This window comes from Azolla caroliniana, unplaced genomic scaffold (assembly GCF_043228905.1).
Source record: "Azolla caroliniana isolate FFs.n. ecotype wild unplaced genomic scaffold, voAzoCaro1.0.p SCAF_21, whole genome shotgun sequence".
NCBI classification, from domain to species: Eukaryota; Viridiplantae; Streptophyta; class Polypodiopsida; order Salviniales; family Salviniaceae; genus Azolla; species Azolla caroliniana.
Window position 1 is genome coordinate 3172626 of NW_028230456.1, and position 19123 is coordinate 3191748.

The 19123-nt window shown below is 37.3% G+C and overlaps 4 protein-coding genes across 6 annotated transcripts in view; 2 read left to right on the plus strand and 2 right to left on the minus strand.

The window, feature by feature from the left end:
- The first annotated feature begins 120 nt into the window (after positions 1-120).
- Positions 121-3367, plus strand: LOC147850354 (uncharacterized). Of its 2 annotated transcripts, XM_087336152.1 has the most exons (3): positions 121-293; positions 721-809; positions 2785-3367. In XM_087336152.1, exon 3 carries the CDS (start codon positions 2792-2794, stop codon positions 3179-3181), a length of 390 nt encoding a protein of 129 aa, XP_087192278.1. In that variant the 5' UTR covers positions 121-293; positions 721-809; positions 2785-2791; the 3' UTR covers positions 3182-3367. The 2 variants fall into 2 exon arrangements, with proteins under 2 accessions (XP_087192278.1, XP_087192277.1); XM_087336151.1 differs by lacking the exon at positions 721-809.
- A 1203-nt stretch (positions 3368-4570) lies between these two features.
- Positions 4571-8637, minus strand: EMB1968 (ATPase family associated with various cellular activities (AAA)). The gene is made up of 12 exons (XM_087336089.1): positions 8497-8637; positions 8297-8375; positions 7786-7865; positions 7283-7399; positions 7130-7199; positions 6972-7045; positions 6712-6832; positions 6319-6381; positions 6095-6154; positions 5897-6022; positions 4989-5072; positions 4571-4870 (listed from the first exon to the last, which is right to left on the minus strand). Exons 1-12 carry the CDS (start codon positions 8538-8540, stop codon positions 4769-4771), a joined length of 1020 nt encoding a protein of 339 aa, XP_087192215.1. The 5' UTR covers positions 8541-8637; the 3' UTR covers positions 4571-4768.
- Positions 8638-10529: 1892 nt separating this feature from the next.
- Positions 10530-11147, plus strand: LOC147850356 (universal stress protein PHOS32-like). The gene has a single exon (XM_087336777.1). The coding sequence runs from the start codon at positions 10530-10532 to the stop codon at positions 11145-11147; it is 618 nt and encodes a 205-aa protein (XP_087192903.1).
- Positions 11148-12449: 1302 nt separating this feature from the next.
- The window catches only part of LOC147850357 (uncharacterized), a 29118-nt gene continuing 22444 nt past the window's right edge, over positions 12450-19123 (minus strand). The window contains exons 7-16 of one of the 2 annotated variants that reach the window (XM_087336689.1): positions 16585-16694; positions 16306-16439; positions 15402-15474; positions 15231-15308; positions 15040-15138; positions 14029-14102; positions 13809-13941; positions 13488-13703; positions 13248-13412; positions 12450-12748 (exon numbers count right to left, since the gene is read on the minus strand). In XM_087336689.1, the coding sequence (XP_087192815.1) occupies positions 12620-12748; positions 13248-13412; positions 13488-13703; positions 13809-13941; positions 14029-14102; positions 15040-15138; positions 15231-15308; positions 15402-15474; positions 16306-16439; positions 16585-16694 (1211 nt within the window). In that variant the 3' untranslated portion in view covers positions 12450-12619. Of the gene's footprint in view, positions 12749-13247; positions 13413-13487; positions 13704-13784; positions 13942-14028; positions 14103-15039; positions 15139-15230; positions 15309-15401; positions 15475-16305; positions 16440-16584; positions 16695-19123 lie in introns of both variants that reach the window. The other variant, XM_087336688.1, reaches the window with a different exon arrangement.

Sequence of the window (19123 nt, forward strand, 5' to 3'; positions counted from 1 at the left end):
AAATACACTGAAGGGCATTTGTGGAATTTGTTGAAAATACACTGTAAGGGCAATTTCGAGCAATTTGTTGAAACCAAATGCTCGTCAGTCAGTCAGCGATGGCGATTTCTTAGTTTTTAAGAAGCTTTCCCTCACCTCCTCTTCTTCCTGCATTTTTCCCATTTCTTCATATCTTTCTTTCGTTCTTCGCCTTCTTCGCAACAAGTGAACTGGCGGTGGAGCTCTGTCATCGAATCTTCACAGTCACACATACAGATCTTCCTGAAGGACAGAACAAAACCAAAACCAAACAGGTATTTACAACTGTCTTATCTTCCTCCGCCTCCATTTTCTTCTTCTTCTTCTTCGTTTTTCTTTACTGCTCTTCATGCGGAGAAATTGCGATCAGAACTTCTTGCGTTTCTGAGATTCCTGGTACGAAAATCACTCTTTTTTCCGTCAAGCTGCAGAAGACAAAAAGAAGCTTTGTTCCGGAATTGTGCTTTGCATTTTGATTTAGAGGTTGTGCTTCATAGAATAATAATAAAAATTCTGGAATTTAGATGGTTATGTGATTTTGTAATCGTTGTTTTACATATGGTTTTGAATCCCTCTTTGATTGCATATGGTTTAGAGATGCATTTTAGAGAATTATTGGTTTATCTATGTTTTGGTATCAATGCTTTATATATGCTCTAGAATTGTGCTTCATATAATGTTGATCAAAATCACGCTTTACAGGGTTATATAGGTAACTGTGCCTCTTTTAGATGGTTTCAATATGTCTTCTCTTGTGTAAATGAAAAGATTTCTGCTTCACGTATATCGAGGTATTAAAATGCAAGATCTCCTATGCTGCTTCAGAAGCTACATTTGCATGTTAAGAAACTCTGGTGTGGTTTATGATTCTTTTTAGTTTAGATCTCATGTTGAATCATGGGGTTATATATAGATAGATTCATAAGTGCATTACAAATATTTTTGATGTGTTTTCTTGCATATTTAGGTTTTAAATCCAGGGTTTCTCATCATAGCAAGAAAAGGCTTTATTTCCATGTTCATTTTAGAATTTATATTGAATCGTGGCATAGATGTAATTGAAAAATGCTCTCGCAGAGTTATGGTATAGGTCTTAAATCCAAGACTTCTTGTTAGGAGTTACATTTCCATGTTAAGGTTCAGTAGTATTTTAAGGCTTTTTTGAGGAGAAGAGTTACCATGCTCCATTTGATGAGTTACCAGTTTTATAATGTTTGTGAGGAGAAAAGCTAGATTGCATGTCGAAAAGGATTAGTGGTTCTGTAAGATTCTTTTCGAGGAAAGTTACATTGCACATTGAATGTGAGTGATAAGGTAAATTTGTTTTTCAAGAAGAAGAGGTAATACATTTATTTCATGATTACTGGACTTATTCGGCGCTAAAGGAGAAAAGCTTCTACATTGGATAATAATGATTATTTTCTTTTGTAGGAGAAAATGTACAAGATTCCTTGTTTTGGATTATTACCCTTTTAAGTCTCTTCTTCTATTCCATCAAGATCCACTTTAAGTTGTGCTTTGCAGATGGTTCATCTATATGTATGTGTTTCTTCCATTAAAATGCTTTGTCTGGATTGTTTATTTGTATGCAGGTCAAAGTAAGGGAATCAGGAATACTGTCCTTGAGTAGTTATTTTCTATTAGAATCCTCATAGGGATAGACTGGGTTATTTTTTCAATAAAGAACTGCATGAAGCTTTCCTGTACTTGTCGTGAACCAACATTTAGTATTCCTTGCAAATGTGGTTTTAATGAGGAATGTAATGAAGGCCTTACAGATGCTTTGATTAAGGATGGTTGACATATGCTTGTTTTGTTAGCATGCCTCTGTGTGTAATGCTTGTTTTTGTTGATGTATATTAGTTGTGTATGTGGATGAAATCATCAGAAGCCGGTACAAAAGGATCAAGGTAGCTTTCTTGATCAGTCAAATTAAAATATCAGATAGCATTTCAATCTACCTATATCAAGTTCGGTTATTGATAATATTGAAACTGTTATATTTATACCTTTGCCACTGCATAAACTGTAGTTCTATCCACATTTGTGAATGTAGAATATTTCAGTCTGCCTGTAAACTTTTACGGATAGCTCACAAATGTTTAATGGTAATATTCAAGATGCCCTGCTGACAGTTCACAGCATGGGAATTTGAAAGTGCACCAATGTCTTAATCCATGGAAGTTCTGGATATGCCCCTGTGTTTAAGTAGCAGTATTCAAATCTGTACCTTTTCGTTAATACCTTTCCTTGCATAATATTAATATACTTATTATGCATATAAATAATTTAGTCTACCTTTTAAAGAGCAATATGCTTTTTTCAATGAGAGAACTGTAAAGATGGAAGAACTGTAAAAACCATTTGCTGTATTGAAATTGTCTGATTCTTCCACATATCCTTTCTACATGCACATACTATGCATATACAATGTACAACATTTCATTTTGGATACTAAATGTAGTTAATGAAGATCAGTGTTGAAAGTAGTTATTTAATACAGCTCCCTTGCATTAATTTATATATCTGTATACACATGCATATAAATGTAGATGTGTATATATACATATGCCTAGGTTAATGTGTATATCCTAACTGCTATAACAAAGATGCCCTATTCTAAAGCTTGACATTTTGTGAACTCTCTTGAATCTTCATTGGAATTGTAATATGAGTTCTCATGCCTCAAATGACAACAAATTTCCATATTAATCCTTTTTCTTTTGTTAATTAGAGTAATAATTTCTATAACCGGAACTTTTGTAGGTGAATCATGGCATTGGAATGGGTTTTACTAACTTATGCTGTTGGGGCCGAAGTTATCCTTTTGTTAATCATAACCATGCCTGGTTTGCAACGTTTGCGTAAAGGAGTTATTGCTGTTGCTAGGAGTTTCTTGCAGCCGCTGATGGCAATCATTCCTTTCTGCCTTTATCTTCTTATGGATATTTATTGGAAGTTTGAGCATATGCCGAAATGTATTGGACCAGAATGCACCTTGGTGGATCAAACAAGACATGCTAAGTCTATGATGAAAACACAACGCAATGCTGTCCTCGTTCTTTCCGCTGTCATTCTCTATTGGTTGCTCTACTGCACAACACACATGTTGGTTCAGATCGACAAGCTTGGTCAACAAGTGAAGCAGTTAAAGCAAGCTTAACAAAACAGATTCATGAGAATGAAATCATTTTGTGTGTATATGTTTTGTAGGCTAAATATTAGCAATACTCGAGTGTTTTTTACATTATTTTACATAGTGCATGCATAAGTTCCTTTGGGTAAATATAGTAGATAGACACATTCCATATGGCACATAGTGCATACGTAAAACCTTCAAATGACATTCCATAGGGCAAAATGACTGAAATTTTCTTTTATTGATGTAAAACCTTCAAATCAAGCAGTTATTCTGGGCTTGGAATCTAAAAGTTGTCAATCCCCTTATGTACTTTTACATAGCAAATTAAATATCGATGTTTGGAACCATTGTCTTTAGAAATAAATCCTTCATAAGTTAAAAATCCTCAGTTCTGACGGATGGAGTTCTGTACATCTTTCTATATTTCAAAAAAGAGTTGGTGTAGAGGGAAGTCGTTATATATCTTTGTTTACTTATTTCAAATTCATTTGCTTTTCCTTGGCAAATCTTGATTTTATATTATAATTGTAACAGCATTGCTGTACAATTTTGAAAGTCTACATGATAGTTTCATCGCAAAAATGTATGCCAATTGGGTCTTGGTTTTGGAATACCAAAAAGAAATGTCTACCAGAACAGTAGGGATTCAAGATGTCCATGATACTAACATACATTGCTCACATCAGAGTTTATCCAGGTTTTTGCATTGCTCAATACAGTTGAACATTAGTGGAGAGTATAGTCAGGGCTTGAATATTAGTAGAGCGTGTAAACTGTCTTAACTACTGCTGTGAAGTGGTGATCAGGTTATACATCATGTCAACATATATCTTTGATCCCATTCAAAATTTGCCCTACAGTATTTTCACCCCATCTTCAAACTCATTCCGAGTATATGCCATCCACATTTTTTCAGTATTATGCCTCTAATTATGTAAAATACTTCAAGAACCGTCATAGCCTAGGATATAAAGTTTAATTTAGCAAAACAAAACATATCACTAGTGGCCAAAGTTGAAATTCCTAACATTCTGGTGCTATAGTCAATGGGAAACCTCAGACCTAGAATGGCATCCTGATACTGCATACATTCTTCATGCTAATTACATGTAGAACTCCCACACGAGATGACAGCCATGCATGTTCTTTTGGGAGATCTGTCTACACCAGTAGACAAAGAGGACAGTTTGAAGCTAGTCTACAGTTCAGTTCAATTTTGGTATTTAAGAGAATTATTTCCATTTGAAGAATTGGTAAAATCTAGAAAATCTATTCTTAAGCAAAATCTAGAACTTTTTGACACAGTGACGACTTTTTAAATTGAGTGAAATGATGATACTCGATAACTAACACTTGTGATGATTTTTTATATTGCAATGAAAACTATATATCAATTAACAAGAAGAAATGTGAACACCATTGGATACATCCGAGAATATATTTTGAGGACCAAAAATTTAGTACACGCACATAGTCAAGAGTAGAGTGATGCATTCATTGATCTGATTCAAAAACGAAGTGTAAGAGGATTAAGAGTTGAGGAACTGTCATTATAAAGAAGTCCAGGACACCTTAACAACCTTACAACACCATGAATAAATTGATTTCTTATACAAATGCACAATCTTGTGTCAAGTTGCACAAAGCCCGCATTGTGCTACTTGCCACATCCAATAATTGGAGATATTCATCTGCACCATCAATTAGGCACTGCATATAATTCATCCCAAAACAATTAATAAATATAAAACCCACCATAATACACTATAGACTAGAATAACGAATCTTTACTTTAAATCCCTAAACAGAACAAGAGAAAATTTGGTACCTTATCTGCTTGAGCTAATCTCTCACATATGCGGGCCTTCTGTTCATCAGTAATACCATCGCCAAGTAAAATGAAGTCATACAGCTGTGTACACAATTAAAAATACAAGATTAGCTTGGAAGTTATCTGGAAAGAGTAAAGCAAAAAATGGCCGAAACCATTACAGTTACAGATAGATGTTTTCCATTTCTATAAATGCAATAACACAATCTGATGAAATAAACTTCTTTTCGTAATCCATGGATTCCAGTTGTTTGATAAGATAGGCATGTTTCATTGAAAGAAATACTGAAAATCAGATGCACTCTACTTATTGAAGGACTAATTTTCAGATTAGAATGTAATCCCCCTTAAGGTCGGATACAAGCATAGCAGTAGCTACAAAAAGCAAGAGTCTCTAGTAGATATATACTCATATTCCACTCAGGAAGTTATCTGGGAAGCGTAAGGCGAAAAATGGCCTGAACCAAGAGATATATTAAAATGGTGCAAAGTTACCTGTGCTGTTTTCAACCATCAGACCTTTTTACAAGTAAGCACGCAAGAGGTTCAAACCCACAGAAAGCAGCAAAATAATTCTGATGAAATCATTCCCATTTCTAATGTTTAATAAGTTAGGCCTGTTTCACTGAAAGAAATACTGAAAAGCAGATACACTCTCCTGATTGAAGGACTAATTTTCTGCTTAGAGTGTAATTTTCCCCTTGTGGGCAGATACAAGCATAGCACTAGCTACGAAAAGTAAGAGTCTCTAGTAGATATATACTCATATTCCACTGAGGATTGGAAATATGGCATTGTAGATTGTGCAACCATCAAGTAATCCATATTTATAAAGTGGAAAATGATATAGCAAATTCATTCGTGATGCACCAAAACGTAATGTTAACATGTAAACATTCAATCACCTGTGATAAAATCTGTGACACTGGAAATCCTTCATCTATGATGTCAGACACAACCTTCTGAGCCTGATCAAAAAAGCCTGATTTGCAGGCTTGAAGCAGGGAAGAGATAACATTATCTGAAACGACCTGTTACATTAAATAAAGAAATAAATCTCCAACACATGTACTTGTTCATCTAGAGAACATCAGGTGCCTTACCCCAGAAACTTTGATCAAATTTTCATGTGAAATAGTCGATCCATATAAACGTGCTGCACTCTGTAGTGAATTAGATCAGAGAATTCATCTTCTCAACAAAATGGCAGGCTATGGCAACCTTTTCATGGTACAATTAAATAACGAATAAGCAGACCCTTACATAGGATCATTTCACCAAAAAAATGAGATTTGAATTCGTTCATAACATGAGTTGTTGAACAAACCTGTAGGCACGTGATTGCACGACGCATGTCACCCTCTGACACACGATTTAAAGTTGCAATGGCCTGTGACAGGAAATTTCAGCTATCAATACCCTTATGAGAAAAATTGATGAAACCTAGGATTACCAAAAAAACAAAGGTTAACATTTTAACTAAGTAATCAATGAACTAGTATGAACTTTGTTTTTCAGTAACCCTGTAAATGCTATTAGCTTCTTAGAAATTTAACACAAAACCGCAAGTATTAAGTTTAGTTTTATAGAATTTTAAGAGTATGGCATGTCTCATAGTTCACGATATATCACAAAAGCTGTCACACTGAGCAGAGCTGGTAGGTATCCACCCCCAAATGAAGATTATCATGATGTGATCACAATATGAAAATGTACATACCTCTGAGTCAAGCAAAAGACCTTCCTCTTGACAGATGTATTGTATGCGGTTACTCAATATGTTGTTCAGAAGAGGTTTAAATCGAAACTTTGCACATCTTGATGCTAGGGGTTCAATTATCCTGCAAAATTAATAGATGAACAGCCATTAACCCTTGAATCGTAAGCACAAATCAATTTTATATATGCACTATATTTTAGAAAACATGTAAAATAACATCATAGATACATAACTAAAGTTATTGGAGATATTTCAGCTACCTGCTCACATAATTGCAAATAAAGCAAAAGCGTGTAACCCTAGAGTATGTTTCCATCGTTCGCCGCAATGCATTCTGCAGAGTTCAGAGGAAAAAATTCGGAGGTGAATGACTGGATAGAAAATTATAAGGCACTTACAAGTGGAATTTGATGATCACCTGAGCATCTTCCGTCATAGAATCCGCCTCGTCCAAGATAATTATTTTGAATGGAGGGCATGGATAACCACTGAGGGTTCATCCAGTATTACGTTAAGGGTAGTAATATGGACGTATTGAAGAGAACCATATGAAGGAAAAACAATCACATACCTTACACCAGATCCGACTGCAACTGCTGCAAAATCCTTGATTTTAGTCCTCACAACATTGATACCCCTATCGTCGCTAGCATTAAGCTCTAGAACCCTAGTTTTGTACAATTCGGGCCTGCCATCATGGACAAGAGATTTAGGGTGTAAAACCCTAAATTTATACAGTTCATGCACAATATCATTATGTTCTAAAATCCAAGAGTTCTACAGTTCACGCCTTGAAACGGCCACCAATTGGTGGACTGTAATTTTGTGTGGGTGTGAAGGTCAGAGGGATTTCAATTCTATTATATAGATAGATGTGAGGGTGTAGAGTCTTAACACATGTACAGTTGTGAAGGCCTGAGTGGATGCATGCATTGTAATCTGTGATGTGATTCCCCCAAGCATCTAAGAGTTCCTTCCGATCAATGTCTTGTGATGAGATTTAAGTGAAACAAGTGTCAACACAGCCAATCAGAATAAGGTGATCATATGTGGGAAGGAAAAGACAAAGCTTACCCGAACAACTGATGAGAAATAGCTAAGGCTGTTGTTGTCTTTCCAGTACCAGGAGGCCCATAGAATAGCAGATGGGGAAGCTGCACTCAACCACATTAATACGAAAAACAAGTGATATATGTTCTTGTGATTCTAAGGTAAATCAAGAAAAACGTTTTTTTCATTCAAAAAAGAAGAAGAAGATTTTTTCAGATTTTGAAGAAAAACAGAAGAAAATTCTTCTCATTCTAAAGAAACTATAAGAAAAACTTAATTTGATTTGAAAGAAAGTTAATAAAAAAATGCTTATTCTATATTGAACGGAATACATGAAGAACCGTCTGATTGAAATGGAAAGACAAAAAAAATATTTGATCTTAATGGAAACATAATAAAACGATTATAATTTGAAAAGAAATACAATTAAAGTATCTATATTTTAAATGAAAGACAAGAAAAACAAATCTGAAGAGAAGAGAGAGAGAGAGAGAGAGAGAGAGAGAGAGAGAGAGAGTTAGAGTGAAGAACTTACATTTCCAGTCTCCAGGGCATTTGTAAGGGTTAGCACAACTTCCTCCTGATGAACCACATCTTTCACTTTCTTTGGCCGACTGCATAAATATATATATATACATATATATGGAGTGAGAAAACGCCTCAAAGAAAAAAAACACCGCGGGAAGAAAGAAGACCACAAAGAGAGAGAGAGAGAGAGAGAGTGGAGACACTTACTACTTCTCAACCCATTGCTGGCCAGCGTGCGGAACAGGGGCCATTGTTGCCACACTCTTTATCTCCTCGCTTTCCTCTGCGTGTGTGTTATTTAGGGTTTCGCCATAGCTCGGCTTCCCTCCAAAACGTTTACGAAAATCAGCTCATTACAAAGCACCAAGTTCCGGGAAAATGAAAAAGACATCTCTCTCTCTCTCTCTCTCTCAACAAAACAGACAAAATGAAGCAAGTTTCTATAAGATCAATAAATATTTACATACTACTAAATATTACTACTACTACTACTAGAAGTAGTGTATGTGTGCTACTAGTATTGGTGTTGTACACGTGCGTATTTGAGTGCAGGGGCCAAGTGAAGTGATGCCTATTCTGTATGATTCAGTGATGCCTGTATTGTACGATTCAATGATGCCTGAGGAGACTTGTCCACGTATCTGAGTGTAGGGGCCAAGTGAAGTGATGCTTGTATTCTGTACGATTCAGTGATGACTGTATTGAACGATTCAATGATGCCTGAGTAGATACACGGTTCGGCATTGAGCCTCCGATTATGGCCACAGCTAACGCGTCCAAATAACGTGGTCCTGCCCTTCCTCCCCCCCTTGTCGGGAATGACTTTTCATGTTTCTTGGATACCATGCTCTCCTCAGTTTGTACAATGAGCGTGGGTAAGTCTCCCGATTGCCGTTGTAACCAAGTATTTCGTATTGTAGCATTGAAAGCCAACCCATGTTTTGATCCTCGCCCATGGGCTCGAACCCCATCCCATATCTTGCAAATCAGTCTCTCACGAACGTTAACATTATATCTATCTATCTACATTGGTGCGCTAGCTCCCTCCCTCTTATGGCTCCTTGCTTTTCCAAAATTCTTTAATGGCATATATGTTCCTCCTTGCATTTGATGTCATCCTAATGGTCAACCTTTCCTCCAATTGTAGTGAGCCAAGTAAATATAGCAACCAAGGTTGGGCAGTTACACAACTACAATAGGTTCATTGTTGCAACATAAGCACAAGGAAAAATGAATCATACCGTTTAAAATGAATTGGCCCCTTAGGTGCTAGGAAAAACAATGATCTAGTGGGTGACATGGAGTTAGCTTCTTAATACAAAGCACAATTGAGGGTGATTGTGAGGGAATGCTCACATATAAAGTTCTGAACTAAAGTTATGTTAGAATCAAATGTATAACATAGTGTCACTCTCTCTCTCTACTCTTAGAAAATTAGGAAACCTATGCACTACTACTAATTTTATGTGGTTTTCTCAAACTTTGTTGCAAATGCATTCTATTTCTTTTTACCCATGGGTGATGGGACGAGGTCATGATTCCATCTACACCCTCCTATTGCACTTCATTGCTAACTCTAGCTCTCGACTATGATAATTGTCCATCCTGTATACAAGTGACTTATTTACTATAAGACGTTATCATGTCCTATGGATGACCACCAACAATGTTATGATTGGTTATTTTCTTTTGATCTATTAAAAGACACAAAATCTAATTTAGAAGCACCTCAGTTTTTGCCCTATAATTAACTCACACAAAATGATGAGATACTAATGATATCCATAACGTGAGAAGTTCACTTACATTCCCTTTATTAGATGCCTATTTCGTAATGATTTCTAACACAATTTCATCATGTAGGTGACTTACACTATAACATAGATTCCATGTTTGTATATGCCATATGGTATAGATAGTTTGTATAACTTTATTTTCGTTCTTTCTTGGGTGTACAACAAAATGATTCATTGAGTGAGGTTGAAGTGCATCAAAATTTCCTATTGACCTAAGGTGAAAAAAGGCTTAAAGTTTCTATTTGATATCTTTCCTCTCCCACATCCCAATGCAAGAAGTCCATCTCTTTCGGAGCGGTATTTTTTTGCTTGAAATTTGCAAGGTTTTGTACATGTTTCATGTGTGATTTCCTTTTACACTCACAATATTACAAATAATGATCCTCTAGAAAGAAAAAACATGGCTTAATGTTTTGTTTTAAATGGCAGATAAACCCCTAAAATATGCAGGTGCAAAATGATAACAATAAGAAGGTTGGCATAGTTGTGGATTTTAGCAAAGAGAGTATATGTGCAGTGAAATGGGCGGTTTCACACTATCTTCGACCACATGACGTTGTGTTCCTAATCAATGTACAACCCACACATACCTTGTATGGAGCTGATTGGGGCGACAAATCAATGAATGATGCAAAAAAGAACAAAAAATTAATTAGAAGAAAATTCAAATTCACCAAAACTCAAAAAGACTTGAATGTGAGCAAGGGTCTAGAGAAGGGCCAAACCCTTGCTCACATCCTCAAATCATCACAAAGAGGACAACAACTTATCAAGCCTCTTGAGAAGGCCAAGATCCATTACACCCTCCACATCGTCAAGGATCACGACCTGAAGGAACGTATTTGCTTGGAGGCCAAGCGTCTCAAGGTGGACACTTTAATAATTGGAAGTACACGATCAAGTATTCAAGATCATAGTTCCTCTTCCTTGTCCCTCTCTTCTATAGTTAATTATTGTGTCCATCATTGTGATTGCCCTGTCCTTGTAATTCAATGCCAAAATGATGGAACACTTGAGAAGGATACACTACCTACACCATTGTATGTGGAAAGCAAGTTATGATGATTGTGAACAATGAAATGCATGGAAGATATACATTTACCTTCTGAAGATTATATATATATATATTTTGTATTGTATAAAATACGAATTAAGTATTTATTGATGTTGTAACTATAATGGAAGATCACATTGGCACAATCCTAGACTTGTAATAGGGGCATTAATGGTGATCTAATATGAACGGCAAACAATAAGATATTGGAATTTTGATCTCAATGCACCCCTTAGAGTGAGGCTAATAACTATTGTAAGTAGAACCGAAACCAATCAATGACTAATTATCTCTTTTGTCTTAGTGACCTTGCTCATACATTAGGAATCAATGAATAACTTGCCTAAATTGCATCTATGATGAAAGAAAGGGGTTAGTAAGAGGTCCACCCATTAGCCTAGTTTGTCTTGGAGACAACAACCAAGTAAAGTTTTACATGATTCAATTTACATTCAATGAGTCAGTGTATGGTGAAAGAAAGGGGTTAGTAAGAGGTCCACCCATTAGCTTAGTTTATGTCTTGGAGACACAACAACCAAGTAAAGTCTTACATGATTCAATTTACATTCAATGAGTTAGTGTATGTTTCATATCGTGGTAGTGAGACTAGGCCTATCCAATGAAGGGGATTTTATAACACAATTTTGTTGTACTCATTTGATTTACTCTAACCATATTAAGAGCAATAAATCAACCAATATGCATGGGCTTAGTTGAGAACATTATCCTAGCATTTGGTTGAGTCTTCGAATCCACACACAAATGGGATTCCAAATAATACAAGAGTGTGGCTCGCAAACTACTTTTTTCTCAACTGCATTGCATCACACTCAATATAATAATCAAGCATGCTAAATGCAAACACAATGACATCCATTCTGAGATTAGAAACTTGTGCGACATAGATAGAGTTAACAATTTAATGCATTTTTTTAAACTGAGAAGCTATTGAACGCTAAATAATAGGTGGGATGTACAGTTCCATCATGTAGTTTAATTTGTATGGGGTGTCGATAAATTGCTATTTTTTGGTGACCTACCTATTCATTCACATTAAAGGTTAATATATATGGTGATATATCAATTGTAGCCAACTGTGATCAAGAGCAGAGGACATAACAAGTTGTTGCCTTATCTATCCTCGCCGCTTTTCAATTAGCAAATTCATTATCCAATCATTTCACACATGTTTTAAAAATAAAGTTCTGCATCACAAATTCTTTCATAAACTTGGAGCCTTAAAATGTAGGTGAAAAGACATGATCCAAATACAGCTGTGATGCTTAAACATGGTGATAAAGGCATAGTGATTGTCTGTCTTAACATATCAATAAATTTATTTGCAAAAAAATTAGACAATCAAACCAAGGTTTTGCTTGGTTATGTACAAACGGATGGAGGGGATTAAAAATGAAACCTATTGACAAATTGCTCATTTTGCAAGTATCCTAAATTATAAGAAAAACATTAAAAAACATGTCTACCTCAGGCACTGCTCTGCATATATTTCTTCCTCGATCTTCTGCTTCACGATGTTAACAAGAGATCCTTGCAAGTCTAATTGCTTTGCAAGACGATGGTTGTCACTATGATGTACCACCAATTTTACCTAGAAAAAAAACCATATTTTACTGACGAATCAATTGAAACCTGAAGTCAATGATCAAATGAAACAATAAGCTCACGTTGATCAATTGTTAAAATAAAAGGGGTGTACATCATGAAACGATAGAATAAGGTAGAAGAAGTGGTGTTTAAACACAAGGCAGAATAAGAAAATAGAGAAATTTGATTTAAAAGGATTGATCATAGAAGTCTTTCAAAACAACCAAATGAGAGGATATACAATTGAAAAAGAAAGATGCATATCATTAAATGACAGAATTTATTGCCCCATTAGAATAATCAAAGAAGATAACAAAGAGAAAAATAGACAGAGGAGAGACCTCCAAACATTGATCGACAAAGGATTGAAGTCAGAGTGAATAGGAGAGAAATGGAAAGGTAAAAGGAGGGAAATGGTACAAAACATACAAGGTCACCGAGAAAAGAAAAACAAACACATGCGCTAGTAAGAATAATAACCCAGTAGCGTAGAACCTACTCACCTTGTCTGGAAGCAACTTTGCTTGAATCAAATCATGCTCCCAGCTCCCACAATGGACAGTTATTTTTGCTGAAGATGCTACGACTGAATCTAGTAGCTCATTTTTTAAGGCATTTAGCCACTCTTTCCCTCTCCCAGGCCGAATGGTTGACACTACCAAATCTACCTGTCATCACATGAACACATTTCTTTCATCAGTTCCCCCAATTTAGTAAATACATATTGATACATCTATATATACCTGAGGACAGAATGCAATGACGGAGGTTGCCAACGGTGAGAACAACAATGCTGCTGATGCACCCATTGAATCACCAAGCATGACAACTCGCTTGTAATCCTTCACTGCTGCCTGGAGCTCCTGCCGGTAATATGAGCTCAGTTCTCCTCCAAATTCTTCTTCTTCAAGGTCATATTCGGTTAGTAAATCAGACTCTTCAGCTACATGTTGGTAATCCTGAAAATTAGGTAACTAGTTATAAAGTGTAGTATATAGGCATCCTTTTGTATATAGATATTGTCGTCATGGCATTTGTACATGTTGCTCATAATGTTTAGCTACACGTTGCCAACTCTTGCCCACTTTGTTGCACTCTGTATACCAGGAGCGTCGACTATCAACAACATATAAGACATCAAAAGCAGATTTAGTATTAGCCTTTAATGCTGCTTTTACACGACGCAATAATCCTCCCCTGGAAATAAAAGTAGCAAAAAATATGTCATTTTTTGCCTCATGCATAAGCACAATGATAGAAACAGTACAATAAAATTCATACTACCAGTTAGGTACTCCAGGAGCACTCCCAAAAGCGACAATGACAATATCTGCCACCACTTCTGTAGATTGATGAAGCTGCAAGTAGACAAATGCAATTGTATTAACAAGACACCTGGGGAAAATATGGAATAACCACACCATGAAAATATCTAACCAATGCATCAAATACTGCGCAATTGGCTTCATAAAACAACAAAATACTTCCAGTTTCTATTATGTGGGCTACACAACGCCTACCAGGCCCTAAATGTCTAGTAGCTATAGAATCTGCACTAAAATGAATGGGGTATAGAGATCCACACTCACAATGAGCAATCCATCCAGGATAAAGCCACATACATCCTTTATCACCTTTATTTGGAGGACCCTTCACATAATGCATGTCATTATGTGCTTACAGTAGTGGGTGGAGATAGCTAGTACATAGATGCACACATTACACTTGTATACTCTATCATTATGGTGTACATGCAACCAACTCTGCAACATTGATCTTAGTAAGGGAGCCATTGAGAGATGTACATAGTTCCACAACATTGATCCAAAAGAGAATTTTGCTGCTAGGTTCCAGCACATACATCCCACAAGATCCCTGAGTGTGGGTTCATTAAGGCGAGGAAAGTAGCAAGCTGTTTCCTCTGGAGGGGAATGCGAGAGCTGTGGCCTTTGCTAATTCAACATAGAGATGCAAATTCCATTCAAGAAAACTGCATGCACAGAAGGAGACTCCATATGTAAAGCAGCAGCAAGAAGAATGTGACACGGCTAGTGTGCATCAAGCATCACCCCATCAAAATGAATGTGAGAAATGTTCTCTTGCAAGTGACCGTCGCAATAACAAAACCATTTTCCTCTGCTATTAAACTCATCATTTCACAAGTATGGCCACTCTTATTCTGCGTACATAACCAATCGTCCATTATACTTGATAATAATAAAAATGAGTGCGTGTCAGAAGAAAGCTATACAAGTATAAGACTTCTGAAGAGTTTATGATACACTTTGTAGATACCTTGAAATATCCTCCAAAAGAGGGAGCAAGCCCAGTTCCAGTGACTTTTGATATTTTTAAAACTTTCCCGAGTCCAAAATGAACACTTGAAGGGAAAATCTGTGCACATGCAGGAATAGATATATCTTCATGACACTGATGTACTACAAATATATGGATACTTCTTATCAGGTGAAAAACGTCATTTTCACCGTAAGTGAGTCCACTCCAAGGGAGCTGAGATTTTGCGGTAAAATGAAAGATTCATGAACAGGATTTAAAGGGTTTCCCTGCAGTCAGAAAAGATATTTCATGAGTGTAAAAATAATCAAGTGATGGAAATAATTGATCATATTTTCAAAGTCTATAAATAAATAAGGGACCTCTAACCATAATCTTCGTAACTCCATTAAATTAAACAAATCATTTGGAAGTTGTGTGATCTTGTTTCCATATCTGCATCATGTGAGTGTGAGTGTTAGCTATTTACCCAAAGCTATCACACTATACAGGGAAAGTAATATCTTCTGAAAATAGGTTTCTATTTAATTTATATTTCTTTGTGGCCTTTTAGAGATCGTTAGCCAACATAGAACACTTTTCAGAGATTGTCATACAAAAAGTGGATGTCTTCTAAAAACTTTGTCCAAAATGGCAGACAGAATTGGCCTAACCTATGATAGTTCAGGAGATCGTTTCCATGAACTTGACATGCATCCGAACATGCATCAATGAAAAAGCAGATATCCAAAGAATTGAAAATACAACTCCGCCACAACTCAAATGAATCATCACAAACCTCAAATTCACTTGCTATGTCATTAAATAAGTAAATTACTTATCCTCAAATAGATGGAAGGTTTGCACGGTTTGCTGGGGCTTCAGCAGCACAACAATTTAGATAAACTCAAATTGGATGGACAATTTTAACCCATATTGAGATCCATCCCAGTTGTTATAACCCTCACAAAACATCCTCAATCTTCATAAAGGATGCTTATGCTTACCTGATTGCCCAATCGTTTCATAGTAGATATTTAAAAGAAAGCACCTTACTTGTGTTTACCTTAACACAGAATTGGTATAGAATTTACAATTACCTAAGTGAGCCAAGAGGCATGAAAATTTATTGAAGCGACTAACAACAAAATGCATGCTCGTGAACATAGAAATAGAATACTCAGCATATAACAGAAATGAATCAGGGTGTTCAAGAATCTGAAACACAATAAAATTTCACATGGTTTTTACACTGGTAAATCTCACTACCTATACACTGACACTTACAATGAGAGTGTTTCCAAACGATGTAATTCTCCAATTGATTCAGGAAGTTCTGTTAGATCATTATCTGCAATAGATAGTTCCTTCAAAGAGCTCAATCCACTCAAGTCTGATGGTAGTTTCTTGATACAGTTACCCTGATCATGTTGGAATACAGCCTCATATTACCAAGTGAAAAAAAATGTTCGCAGAAAAGGTCCAAAATGATATTCTTTCTTTAACGAATGGGACAATTTTCCAGGATATCCATAACGAAAACGTGCTTGCATATAATGTTTTTACCTGTAATGAAAGCTCTTCCAATGATGAAAGCATTTTAATGCTAGTAGGTAGAGACTGCAAAATGTTCCCATTTGCAGCTAGAACTTTGAGAGCATTCAGACTCCCCAATCCTGAAATTTCAAAAATGTAGTATTCCCTGTTCAGATGCTACATGCACATATAATAGAACCAAACAATCGTTTTCTCAGTTGAAGGAATCTGTTATTTTATATGTTATATGGTTAAAGTCATTATATTTGAAATGCCAATCCTCCTCCAGTATAGGTCGACCTGAATTAAATGTCTCCCATAAAGACATCATCTCCTCTATTAATCACCATCAGAAAGCAGTTTTTCACCATTGTTTCTCTAGATAAGCTAAAATTATATACTTATTCATTGAAGAGAATAGCGCGGAATATAGCTCGGCCACAACCGAGTCTTGAATCACTTCGTTGGGAATCAAACACAGAAATGGGAATAGAGATAAATACTCGAACACACACAAACAATTGAGAGTACACAAGATGTTTACGTGGAAAACCCTAGTAGTGAAAAACCACGGGAGCCCACTCCGAACTATCACTATTATGAGAGAGGTACAATCAGAGACTTAGAGGCAATGACCTCGAGCTCTGTTTCTTCGCCAAGCAGGGGTTACAACAGAAACCGTTCTGTATCTCACTCTCTCTCTCTCTCTCTATCAACAGTTATGCACATACAACAATATGGCTACAACACCCCATTACATAAAGTGATTGCCCTCAGTCATATTTATACTTATATGAACATAGGGCTATTTACAAATATAGCCTCAATAGGCTTACTCAAACAACATATTTACAGATATGTCTCTCTTCTGCTTCTCACCGGGTCTCCTACAGTTTCCGGATCTCTTCCGGTTCTCACTGGGTCCTCTTCATTCATCACCAAATCCCATCCGGAGGGACTGGTTTCCCAACAATCTCCCCCTTCACTTTGGCATGGGATGTCTCGTCAGCCCGATCCGCTTTCGGCACGCGTCCAAATTGTCGGTTTTCAGCACCTTGGTCAGTATGTCCGACCCATTATCCTCTGTGTGGATGTTCGTCAACACGAACTCTTGATCTTCTACTCTCTCCTTGATCCAGTGGTAACTCCGTTGGATATGTTTCGTCCGGGAATGGTAGGCCGCGTTCTTTGCAAGGTGGATGGCCCTTTGACTGTCGCAGTAGAGCTGGTATTCCTCCTGTTGGATTCCTAGCTCTCCAATGAAGTCCTTCATCCAGATTATCTCCTTGCCGGCTTCCGCAACTGCCATGTACTCCGCCTCCGTGGTTGACAACGCAACCATCTTTTGCAGTCTCAACTGCCACGAAACAGCTCCCCCTGCATAAGTCATGACATATCCGGATGTAGACCGGCTGGTATCCGCATCAGCTGACATGTCCGAATCCGTGAATCCGTCAAGTTGGGGATTACCGGGGCCAAACTGGAGGCACGTACTCGAGGTGCCTTTCAGATATCGGAGTATCCAATTGACCGCGTTATAGTGCTCTTTTTTGGGATTGCTCATGAACCGGCTCACCACTTGCGTACATACCATTGCGTACATAAAGCTTCCGATGACAGAGGCATATGGTATCTTCATCATATCCGTCTTCTCCGCCTTTGTCCTTGGGCTTTGTTTTCCGACATGTTGAACCGTTGAAGCACCTTTGTCACGTACTTCTCTTGTGACAACCACAACAGCTTCTTCGACCGGTCCCGGATGATGTGCATTCCCAATATTTGTCTTGCTAGACCCAAGTCTTTCATTGAGAAGGTCCGGTTCAAGGCCTTCTTCAGCATCCGAATCTTGCCTTGGTCCCGTCCGACGATCTGCATATCATCCACATAGAAGAGGAGTATTAGGAAATCTCCTCTGTCAAATTTCTTCACAAACACACAGTGATCGGCTTGCGTTTTGTGGTACCCTTGGTCGGTCATGAAGGAGTCGAACTTCAGGTACCATTGCCGGGGAGCTTGCTACAATCCATATAAGCTCTTCTTCAGCTAGCACACCAGGTGCTCCTTCCCTTTCTTCTCAAATCCTTCCGGTTGATGCATGTAGATCTCTTCTTTGAGGTCACCATGTAGGAATGCCATCTTGACGTCCAGTTGCTTTACCTGGATGTAAACTTTACTACCGGGGCAAAGATCTCATTGAAGTTCACTCCTTTCTTCTGCTGGAAGCCCTTCACCACGATTCGAGCTTTGTACCTTGGCGGATTTCCGGCGTCTCCCGGTTTCAGTTTGTACACCCATTTGTTCCGGAGTGCTCTATTCCATTTCGGCAACTCCTTCAATTCGTATGTGTGGTTCTCATGCAAGGAATCCCTCTCGTCCTGCATGGCACTCAACCACTTGTGGCTGTGGGTCTCTCTTTGCTTCTTTGAAGCTTTCTGGCTCCCCCTCATTGATTAGCAACACATGCTCTGCATCCGAAAATCTCCCGGGGGCTCTTCTATCTCGGAGAGGATAACTCCGTCCTACGTTTGTTTCTCATCCTCATCCGATTTGGGATCTTGTCCGGTTCCGG

Excerpts from the sequence above, each read along its gene's own strand:
- LOC147850356 (XM_087336777.1), top strand. The coding sequence starts at position 10,530 with ATGCAGGTGCAAAATGATAACAATAAGAAGGTTGGCATAGTTGTGGAT.
- EMB1968 (XM_087336089.1), bottom strand. The coding sequence starts at position 8,540 with ATGGCCCCTGTTCCGCACGCTGGCCAGCAATGGGTTGAGAAGTA. Across the intron at positions 7,866-8,296 it reads ATGCCCTGGAGACTGGAAAT|CTTCCCCATCTGCTATTCTA; the intron begins GTAAGTTCTTCA and ends GGTTGAGTGCAG. Across the intron at positions 5,073-5,896 it reads TGTCACAGATTTTATCACAG|CTGTATGACTTCATTTTACT; the intron begins GTGATTGAATGT and ends TTGTGTACACAG.
- LOC147850354 (XM_087336152.1), top strand. The coding sequence starts at position 2,792 with ATGGCATTGGAATGGGTTTTACTAACTTATGCTGTTGGGGCCGAAGTT.